The sequence below is a fragment of the Palaemon carinicauda genome, chromosome 1 (genome assembly GCF_036898095.1).
Source record: "Palaemon carinicauda isolate YSFRI2023 chromosome 1, ASM3689809v2, whole genome shotgun sequence".
Lineage (NCBI taxonomy): Eukaryota > Metazoa > Arthropoda > Malacostraca > Decapoda > Palaemonidae > Palaemon > Palaemon carinicauda.
The window spans coordinates 182,652,887-182,664,467 of record NC_090725.1 but is presented as its reverse complement, the minus strand read 5'-3'; the positions used below and the strand labels follow the sequence as shown (position 1 = coordinate 182,664,467).

Below are 11,581 nucleotides of genomic sequence, written 5' to 3'. Positions count from 1 at the left end.
ATTTGTGTCAATGTATGCTTGGCCAACTTGGGAGAGTGGTCCTGTGTCCTAGCAGTGCCGGACATTGGTGCCCAGGTTTATGTTGCGGGACCCGCTATTCTTGCGACGTTGAACATAAAACTAGCTGAGCTAGGGTTAAAGGGAGGATTGAGAGAATTTGTCAACCTGCATCTGAAGTGTTTAAGGTCGACCTCTTGTACCATAGAATACAAGGGGAGGCACACAACCCAGGAAGTATACTTTGTAAAGTTCTCCATTGATTTTTATTTATCCCTGGATGCTTGCAAGAAATTTGGTCTTGTATGCCTGAAACGTTTCCTAACCACGCCCCCGTCACGGACTCTGCCCCCACAACAGCAAGTGCAACTCATACAATAGCTGAAGCAACTGATCAACCTGCGAGACTGTCGGCCATTCCATTTCCCCCTAGTGAGGAGAATATTATCAGATTAGAAAACTGGTTATTAGCCCATTTTTCAAGTACGACTTTCAACATGAGAGAACCCCTCCCGGTAATGGATGGGGAACCCCGACTATATCCACTTATTACCTGACACAGTTCCTTACGCCTGCCAAACTCCTGTGTCAGTACCTAAGCACTGGGAAAATGAGGTGAAATCCCAGTTGGAGGAGGATGTCAAAAGAGGGGTCTTACAAAGAGCTCCCCCTGGAGAGCCCACAGAATGGTGTTCACGTATGGTGGTCGTGGCCAAGAAAACGGGGCAACCCAGGCGTACGGTTGACTACCAAAAACTCAATGCAAGTTGTAGAAGGGACGCACCATACCCCTACACCCTTCGATATGGTATCCAGCATTCCCCTTTGCTCATACAAGACTGTGGCCGACGCCTATCGGGGATTTCACCAGGTAAAACTGGACAAGGAAAGCATACCCTTAACCACATTCATCACACCTTGGGGCAGGTACCAATACCGAAGGACACCAATGGGACATTGTTCTGCCTCCGACGCATATACACACCGTTTCTATGATGCCATTGAAGAAGTACCCAGGAAGTTTAAGTGTGTGGACGACACACTTCTGTATGATTCGAGCGTAGAAAGCGCCTTTTGGCATGTGTATGACTTCCTTGCAGTCTGTGCATACAAAGGCATCACTTTGAAACCAGAAAAATTTAAGTTCTGCAAGAAAGATGTGGAGTTGGTCGGATTCGACGTCGGTTGGGACTCTTACAAGCCTTCAGAAGATTATTTATCTGTCATCAAAAGTTTTTCTATGCCCCAAAATCCCACAATATCTAACATCAGGTCATGGTATGGTTTTGTCAATCAGCTGGCCCCCTTCCTGACAACAGGGCCCTTCATTACCCACTTTAGAGACCTACTGAAGAAGCCCTCAGGCAAACAGGTCTATTGGGATGAGCACCTTCAGGAGAAGTTTCGTCAAGTGCAAGACATCGTCTGCAAGCTGGCCAAGCTGCGGCCGACTGTTGCAGTCATTGACTGGAGTAAGGAGGGTATGGGCTTCGTCATCCTCCAGCAATATTGCAGTTGTATCTCCATCGAAACCCCCTTTTGTTGTAGAGATGGTTGGAGAATAATGCTTTGTGGCAGTCGTTTCCACACGCCCACCAAGTCTGGGTATGTAACTGTGGAGAGGAAAGCCCTTGCAGTGGCCTGGTGCTTAGAAAAGGCACGATTATTCTTATTGGACCGCCCGAACTTAACCATTGTCGCCAACCACCACCCTTTAGTCAAGTTACTAGGCAATAGAAGTCTCGGCGATATTATCAACCCCAGACTATTTAGATTGAAGGAGAAAACATTATTGTATAATTTCAACGTTCAATACCAGCCAGGCAAGAGAAATCATGCTACTGACTTCTTCTCTTGATTTACTAGCCTGAGGACAATGCCAGATAGACAGGATGCGAGTTTCAACGAAGAATTAACGATTGCTATTGTGTCAGCAATCGCAGAAAACCTACAGGAGCAGTGAACCATAGAAGAGAACACTGTTGAAGAGGCAGCCCTGGACGACCCAGCATATCAGCTACTAGTCACTCGAGTGACTGCAGGGGACTGGAACCTGAAGAAATCTAAAGAAATTGCATGTTTGAGGCCCTTCTACAGCATCAGAGAACGTGTCTCTATATCTGGCAACCTGGTCACATGCTGCTACAACGACAACTGCATCCGCCTTGTCAGTCCTGAAGGGCTCCACCATCTGATAACCGCCAACCTCCATGCTGGACATCAAGGCGTAGATACAATGTTGAGAAGAGCGAGACTATTAGTCTATTGGCTGGGCATCGAGGGTGACCTCCAGCGTCATCGTTCACAATGTACACTGTGCAACGCCCACGCACCATCACTGCCTGCCGAAGTCATGAAAATGACCCCTGCCCAGAGTATCCGTTCCAACAGACTGTCATGGACCTGTTTCAGCTTGAAGGACACATGTATATGGCATATTGTGACAGGCTTACAGGCTTGCTAGAAATAGCCCACTTCCCCAATGGCACCTAATCTGCAAAGGTCATGACAAAATTTAGGCATTACTTCACTCGTTGGGGAGCACCTGAACAATTGTCCACCGATGGCGGCACCAACCTGGTTAGTGAAGAGATGATGACCTTCTACAGGAAATGGAGAGTTGACACACTCCTATCATCGACCCACTACCCTCAGTCAAATGGGAGAGCCGAGGCCGCAGTTAAGTCCGCAAAAAGGATAATTACAATAAGTATCAGCGGGACTGGAAGCCTCAATAATGACAAGGTATCATTGGCCATGCTACAATACCTGTACATGTCCTTAAGGGGTGTAAATAAATTGGCAACTGGGAGACAGCTACGGGATGGTGTACTCAACTATATGATAGACCAACACTGGAGAAAATCCATTAGAAAAAGAGAACTTCAGGTAGCAGAGGAAAATGAGAAGATAAATGAAAGCGGCAGCAACAGGAGGCTAACGCCCTTACAGCCAGGCACGCCGTTAGGGTTCAGAACCAGATGACCAAGGCCTGGGACAGGCTGGAAATCATAGTCGATCAATGACCTCATAGACAGTACGTCGGAAGACTAGATGGTAGTGGGCGTCCGTCGATAAGGAACAGAAGACACATCAATGTCACTGAACTGCCTGTCAATGAGACAACAGGAGCCACTCCTATCGACGACGAAATGGATCATGAGCCTAAGTTTCCTCCATCAGCGCCAGAGGTACGGCCTCCAAGGAAGAGAGAGGCCCCTGTCTGGATGAACGATTATGTATAATTATCTTTGCTTTGATTCTGCATTTATAAAATGAAAGCAACTTTTCTTTTGTTTTACTGCACTTAGACGTGCATTGATTTCATATTTGCAAAATTATATTCTGTATGAGATTTTAAGTTGGTGTTTCATTCACGACTCAATTTTAGTGCACATCTTGCAATGCTGATGTAATTGTTGTTTCGCTACAGGTTATGTTAATGCTCTCTCTCTCTCTCTCTCTCTCTCTCTCTCTCTCTCTCTCTCTCTCTCTCTCTCTCTCTCTCTCTCTCTCTCTCATCCTAATGTTACCATTAATTATTACGATTATGATTTACCTTACATGTCAGATGTTTTTCTTTAAGAGTGTATAGCATTTCGTTTGTCATATCTGCTTTTGATATTGTCATTTATAAGTTTTGAAAATATTACCCATGTAATATTTTTGGAGGGAGATGTAAGATGTGTTAAGACGAGGCTGCTTGTAGCGCCTGAGCACCGCCCACATAAGTGACGTCATTGTATACGTCACGGGCTATCTGTATTTCCTTCCGCTGTGAATCAGTTGCAATGAAGATACGAAACCACGCTGACCATCATTTCCTAATCTTGCCTAGCTTAAGATCTAACAACTTCCCTTTATTTATTCTCATATGCTGCTCATGCCTTTTGTGGGGCCGTACGGCCACACAAAAGTAAACAAACGTGCTACGACTCCACTTTTTAAATTGTTTGCACATTGCTTGCATGGTCCGAAAAGAAATGCAGTTCATTTGGGATCGCCAATTTTCTTATGCCCAATAATATAATTGATCATACCATTTCTAAGAAAAAAACACTTACGGAAACAAAGGTTTAATATTCCACAGGGTAAATTAAATAACTGCGGCGCAACACCAGTTGTTGAATTAACATTCTAAAATGGCAGCTCATTTGTGTGTTTGTATTTCATTTATATTAAAATTTTCAGGCCTGTTTGGTGTTTTTAGCCATAAATTTCTAAAATTGTAAATCGTCTCAATTGTTTCATGAGGATCACACCATTGAAGTGGCTGTGGGTGTCCTGAGCGTATGCGCGTATGTATGTCTATTTCAATAGTTGATAGGTCCTGATGAATATTTAACGATTATCAAGTCTCATTCGCTAATCATGTTACCTAGAAGTTATATAAGTGAATCTGTTAAGATCTGCCCAAAGTTTATCATTAGCTATCATACTTCCTAATATGAAGCTATGCGAGTGATTAATGTGTTAGTCATTTAAGATAACTTCATATTTTGTTTAAGTATTTTACCCAAAAATGTTATGGATGGAAAATACAAAAGCACAAAAGTAGATGTCGATTCGGATTTTAAGGGTAAAATATGCGAAAAGAGAATTCTATATATTTAATGTTTTGTTCTGTAAAATGGTATTTAATTTTTTTTTTATTTTTCAATTTCTTAACATATCTTCCAACTGAATTTAAGTGTTCATGAAAGACTTGTGGCTAATTTATGATAGATTCCGTTTGTATATGCACCAGTTTCGAAGAAATTTCAGAAGTTATTCTTTAAAATCCCTTTTAGACTATTAGAGAGCCGATGACTACAGTTATAGATAAACGTGTGCACATATTGTTGTTTAGTATCCAAACATTTCTTTACTTTCATTTTAAAGGTGAAGGGCAATTAAATTAATTATCCATTGAAGAAGGGAAATGAAAGGATTTTGGGATTGTTTTCACCAGAAAACAAAATTTATAGTAGATTATAAGAATACGGTCGAAAATGTCAACTATAAACTAGAATACATTTGTGCCATCGACAATTGTAGCATTTTATTAACCAGAATTTTTTTTCCAGCTTTGATGTTTATGGGGAAAAATTATTCAATTTGTTTAGGCAGAAAATACCTCTAAAGCTATAAATTTTTTAACATGTACATGAAAACTCACACAAAAACCCATATATATATATATATATATATATATATATATATATATATATATATATATATATATATATATATATATATATATATATAGATGTATCCACATATTTCTTTTTGAAAATAGCAATTTGTATGTGTATGCATTAGCGTAATTAATGCATATATATATATATGCATATCATGCTTATGCGAGTGCTCGAGAATGTCTTACTTAATTTTATTTAAAAATCTGACATCTATCTTTTCAATTTATACTTTTACACTTTGATCAAAATGATTTTTAAAGATTTTTTGTAAGTAAAAAATCTTCGTTCACACATTTTTTCCATGCTAGAGAGAGAGAGAGAGAGAGAGAGAGAGAGAGAGAGACCGACTTGGGGAGACAAAATTGAAAAAAATTGGACCCTGGGAATTTCACGTTTGGTGTGATGAGTGTTGTTGGTGGTAGCCATGTATGCCATCTCTCTCTCTCTCTCTCTCTCTCTCTCTCTCTCTCTCTCTCTCTCTCTCTCTCCATACCACTAGCGAGTGTGGAGAAGTGGTTTAAGGAGAAAGAGGAGAGGAAGAACGCGGCCGGTATTAGTGAGGTGGGGGCAGCCACGAGGGAAGGGATAGGCTCTTTAAGGGGGTTAAGGGACAGGCGCTTTTAGGGTTGACAAGGGGATTGGGGGATGGATAGGCAACGGTGTGGGAAACATCAGATCGATGTGGGCGTGGATTCGTGCGAGCGTGAATGCACATATGCCGTACGCACATGGATGGACTTGTCACCCACAGATTGCATGAATCTGCTATCTCTCTCTCTCTCTCTCTCTCTCTCTCTCTCTCTCTCTCTCTCTCTCTCTCTCTCTCATCCGATGCAAACCGCACTGGACAGATATAACATATACTGTGGGTGGATGTAAGCGTATTAGGCGTCCGATGTAGTGCTGGATGGATGTATTGCTGTATTTTTCATTTTTCCAAACTTTTTTTTTTTACCGCTTTCCATTTTCATTTGCAGAAATGTATGGTTAACAGTTTTTCTCGAACAATTCTATTTGTCGAGTTTTTGTTTTACCTAATTTTAGTCTTTAACTATATTTACTGTGTATTTTCATTGACTTTCGATTATTTTATATTGTTATCATTATTCTTGTTCTTGTATTATAATCATCATTATTTTTATCATTATCATCATTCTTGGCTTTGTTTTTATCCGTAATGTTATTATTATTAATTTTGTTATTTTTATGGCTATGAAAAAGGAACATTTTTTAAAGACTTTACGTTATTGTCAATATTAATTGTACTTTTGAAAGAATTATTATTATTGTTACTACTTTTGCATATTTCAATGAAGGAATGTTTTTTTTCTATATTCTTCTCGGTGTAATGATAATTCAGAGCGTAATGAGAGTAGGAATTTCAAAAGTCGAATTCCATACAGATGCCGAGATATATTTTTAGATGTTCATTCATTGAGCGTTTCTTTAACTTCATTGTTTTTAATGTTCAGTAATTTTACATTTTGTCTCATCTGTTTTCTTATTTTCTATTGAAACTTCTTTTTTTAGATTTATGTTTAACGATGGTTTTAAGATCTTAAACTATGTGATGAAAGGCTTCGGTAAAAGCGAACATCTATTTTTTCATTCATTTTGTTTTTCATCTAAACTCAAAATCAATCACATTGACTTGCTTGCTTTAGGATTGATGAATGCAATAAATAATTAATCTACGTATCAATAAAGAAATTAATGGATAAACACATGCAAAAACACTCACTGACAATCCCCATTGTACGTGCGCAACTACCTACTGTATATAAAACAAGAGTAGCGCCCACTTCAAAACTGGGTGCCATTTTAATACCAGCAGCCATTGAAGGACAGTCAAGCATATCGAGCCAGATGCTCTCTCTCTCTCTCTCTCTCTCTCTCTCTCTCTCTCTCTCTCTCTCTCTCTCTCTCTCTCTCTCTCTCATTATTGAATAAAGTATAATAATACATAAAACTATTTTTGAGTAAGAGATAATTATCATATTAAAAACAAATTAGATTATAAAATTGTGTTATTGTAGGCTGATTATTCTAGGTTTTGATAGAACTTCAGTTACCCTTCAAATTGAAGAAACTAAGAATGAATTAAATTGAGATAAGAGGAACGCAGCAGGGGGAGGAGGAATTTGTGTTTGATAGAATTGTCAAATATTTCACAATTTTTGTTGACTGTGTGATTAATATGTTCTGTATGGTTATTCATATATGATTTTGTATTTATTGAATTTTTGAATTCGTGTTTTGCTCGTGTTTTCTGCATTTGCATACTCCATTTAATACTATTGTTCTTCATGTGATTTTGGCCTAGCTTCTACACTATAATTTTTCCTATCCTATATGCTATTGGAAGCAAAATTAGGCCTACAACAATATTATGAGGACATGGCCATAGAATAGAATTGAACGGCACCACGTCCTTGAGAACTGCCCCTTAAGGGCCACTAAACCGTTTATTGCAGTTATTACTAATCTCAGATGGTCAAAGGTCATGTCGAAAAACGGTAGAGATTACTTCAGTTGAAATACAGGTATAAATTTACAAGGTATAAGTGTATGAAAGGGTTTGTCTTCCGAAAGGGTTAGAGATTTATTTGAAATACTAGAGGGGGATTGCAGAATACAAGTAAAAGTTGGCTTAAATGGTATATTCTTACGGCGGAATTTGGCTGCACATGTTTCTCTCGAAAGATCTTACAATCCAAGCGACTCAAAGAATTGTCATTATTATGAGACAGCTTTGACTTAATCTCTCTCCAGATTTTAAGATTCAGGTGTGGTTTGAGAACGTGATTTTATATGAGCATGCGGGGTCTGTTGATCTGGCAATTAGCAATAGGAATAGGGATATCAACGTGCAACATGTTCAAAGGGAGATAGATTGAAAAGTTATTCATTTTGATACCAAACACGGATATACAGTAATACCTCTTGGTACAAAAGCTTTTGCTGATGAAATTTTCAGGCTGCAAAACGAGATGCGAAGAATTTCCCGAATCAAACTGCAAAAAATGTTTCATGCTACGAAACGAATTGGGGTACGAGAGCCCAATTGTCACCAATACTGATTTTAAAATTCGTGAGTGCCAACCCGTAAACTCGCCACCTTCCTCCCACGCTCCCATTGGTTATCTCCCTTCTCAGATGGTAGTTATTGCCATAAGATCCTGCTCACCTATTGGTCAGCATCTACTGTACTGTATCCCATCATGCATCTACGCATTAGCATTCCACTTCCATTTCGTTTCGGCAGCAGTATCATACGCATTGACTTTGTGTTTGTGATTTTGCTTTCGTGACTATTGTACTTTACATGTTGTGATATTACGTTAGTATATTAGCCAGAGGTCCCAAGAAAGTTGCTGATGTGCAAGGATAGAAGAAGAGGATGCTCTTTATGGAGATGAAGATGGAAATAATCAAAAAGTACAAAGCAGGCAAGCGGTTAAGGGGCCCGGCCGGGATGCCAATACACGGGGGTATAGAACGCGAAACACAAAATCCTGAAAAAATCACCGAGCTTTTTATGGCAATGGACAATGCATGTACAAAATATTTTGTCAAAATTCCTCTTACTCTCATAGTTACAGGGTAACTAGTAAAATTAACTCAATAAACCAAAAACATTGATCCCTACAAGAAAATGCAGTATTTCTTCTGTTATTGTGAATTTTGTTGATTATTACATTTTAATATAAAACAAATTGTGATCAATGCCATCTGTATAGATTCCATGAGTCACAAGACAGGAAGTTTTATGATTATACCCTTCACCCTTCAGCGCTAGCACAAAACTTAGAGAGTGCACGTTTGAGTTTGACCTCTGCTTTCACTCGCTTTTACGTCTGTTTTTTATTGGTTTCGGCAAGAATTTCATCATGTCAAAGAGGAAAAGACAATTTCGACATCTCGCTAACATAAGGAACAAGAAAATTTGCTCTAATAAGAGTTCAGAAGTGGATAATATCACTAAGGAGTATGGCCGAAATCCGTCGACGATTGGAACGATCCTAAAACAGAAGGAAGTCATCAAATAGCAACAGCTTCTATGAGCAAGACTGTTTTCTCCAGCAAGAGGAGCTACAGCCACGATGAGGTGGAGAGACTGCTGCTTGTTTGTATTAAGGACTAGGAAATCGCTGGAGACGCGATCACTGAGACGATAATCTGCCAGAAGGCCAGCGCAACTTTCGGTGATCTTGTGAGTGCTCAGGCCAAATACGACGCAGGAAAAGGCACATCGAAGCAGGCACCCCTAAAGTTCAAGGCCTCTCAGGGGTGGTTTGAAAAATTTAAGAGACAGTCTAGCATTCATTTAGTGGTGCATCATGGGGAGGCTGCAAGCTCGGACATGAAAGCAACCAATGACTTTGTTAAGACGTTCGATGAGTTGACTGTCCAGGAAGGCTACAGTCTCCAGCAAGTCTTCAACTGTGACAAAACTGGGTTTTCCTGGAAGAAAATGCCTTGTCGGACGTTCATTACGGCGGAAGAAAAGAAGCTACCCAGGCATAAGCCTATGAAGGACAGGGTCACCCTTGCACTTTGTGCAAACCCCAGTGGGGATATTAAGGTGAAGCCACTGCTGGTGTATCACTCGAAGACTCCTAGAGTCTTCAAGGCCAACACAGAGATTAATGAGAAGCTTCTGTTGATGTGGAGGTCTAATGCCAAAGCCTGGGTAACAAGATCCTTGTTCGCCAAGTGGGTAAACCTTTTTTTGGGCCGACTGTGAAGAAATATTTGGAAGAGAAGCGCCTCCCCTGAAATGCCTGCTGGTGTTGGACAATGTCCCTGTTAACCCTCCTGGCCTCGAATATTTTATCTTGGCACATATTTCATTCCTGGAGGTTCTCCATATTCCGCCTAACACCAGCGATCCCTTCCAGCCCATGGACCAGCAAGTAATTCCAACTTTAAGGAACTCTACACGAAATATCTCTTCAAAAGATATTTCAAAATCAATGAGAGCACAAACCTCGCCCATCGTGAAGTTTGGAAAGAGCATTTCGATGTTGTGATATGCCTCAAAATCATCGATACAGCTTGGCAGGAGGTTTCAAGGCAGACCTTGAACTCTGCGTCCAAGAAGCTGTGGCCTGATGCTGTCTCCGCATGAGATTTAGAGGGCTTCTATGTAGGCCAAGCTGAAGTTGTAGCCGTATAGGTTGATGACCCTGAACCTGTTGTTTAATCTGAGGTTGCCGAGATCATTACACTCGGGATGTCCATGGGTCTGGAATTCGATGAGGTCGACTATAATGAGCTTATCGAGGAGCACCAAGAGGAACGTACGATGGATGACCTGAAGGAGTTGGAGGCCATGCAACTAAGCAAAGTTTAGGAAAAATTCTCTAGCGGCTAGGAAGAGGACGATGACCCACTGACAAGGGTAGAAATTAAGAAGTGTTTAGTCGGTTACCATAAAATGGTGGCTCTTGTAGAAAAGAGACACCCAGAAAAATTTCTCACAGGTCGTCTGCTTGACCAGGTTAATGACGTTTTCCTGAGTCATTTCAGGGAAATTTTAAGATGCTGGCAGAAACAAGCTTCCTTGGATAGTTTATTAAAAAGAGGGCTTCAGTACTAGTATGCCAAGAGGAAGGTCAAAGTGATCCAAAAAGAAAGAAAAGTGGTGCTGATGAAGAAACTACATAATTAGATTTAGAAAATACAAAGCATAAAGTATAAAAAAAAAAATTAGAAAAAGGCAAATAAAAAAGAAATTGAATTTAAAGTTTAATGTTAAGTTAAGTGTTAATATTTACTGCCATTTGTTAATGGCTTTCCTAAAAGCACGTGTTAATGTTTTCTGCCATTTATTAATCTGTTATGTAAAGTTAGGTGTTTATGTTTTCTGTAACTTGTTAATGTTTCCTGCCGTTATTGATCCTTCTGTATTATCCTGACATTTTGCTTTTGGACATCGCCTCACTCCAAAAGTAAGGTTCCACATATTTTTGAATTGTTCTTATTATACATTTACTTTACTGATTACTAACGGTTAGGTTATTATGAATGATCCAAATGATTTTACTTCTTTGAGTTTAGTGGAGTTTAGCCTTCTTGAAAACATTTAATGTGGTGTTTTTGTAGTGCTTGGAACGAATTAAGCTATTATTATGTAAAAGGCAACTCACAATGCAGAAAAATCATGGAACAAAAGCCACCCCGGAACCAATTAATTTTGTATTGCAATTGCATTTCAAGAGTATGAAAAATAAGATGATTTTGTTAGTAGCGCACTTGATTCTAATATTAACTAATTCAATATTTACTTCGAGGGTTCTTATTTTTAGGGCTTTGTTCGAAATGCTTGTAAGATTTCAAACAACATGCCAACAGGAAGAGACAGCTAAGGGCAAGGGTAGGGGATGGCTTCTTCCTTGGAT

General features: G+C 39.6%; 1 protein-coding gene across 1 annotated transcript; it reads left to right on the top strand.

Moving 5' to 3' along the window:
• The first annotated feature begins 3,149 nt into the window (after window positions 1-3,149).
• LOC137631956 (tigger transposable element-derived protein 1-like) lies at window positions 3,150-10,308 on the top strand. Its single transcript, XM_068363976.1, has 3 exons — window positions 3,150-3,188; window positions 9,364-9,893; window positions 10,140-10,308. Exons 1-3 carry the CDS (start codon window positions 3,150-3,152, stop codon window positions 10,306-10,308), a joined length of 738 nt encoding a protein of 245 aa, XP_068220077.1.
• The last annotated feature ends 1,273 nt before the right edge of the window (window positions 10,309-11,581 follow it).

Bases quoted from the DNA above. Each gene is read 5' to 3' on its own strand.
- LOC137631956 (XM_068363976.1), top strand. From the start codon at position 3,150: ATGGATCATGAGCCTAAGTTTCCTCCATCAGCGCCAGAG. The intron at 3,189-9,363 runs GTACGGCCTCCA...ATAATCTGCCAG, and splicing joins TTCCTCCATCAGCGCCAGAG to AAGGCCAGCGCAACTTTCGG. The intron at 9,894-10,139 runs GTGGGTAAACCT...TCTCTTCAAAAG, and splicing joins ACAAGATCCTTGTTCGCCAA to ATATTTCAAAATCAATGAGA.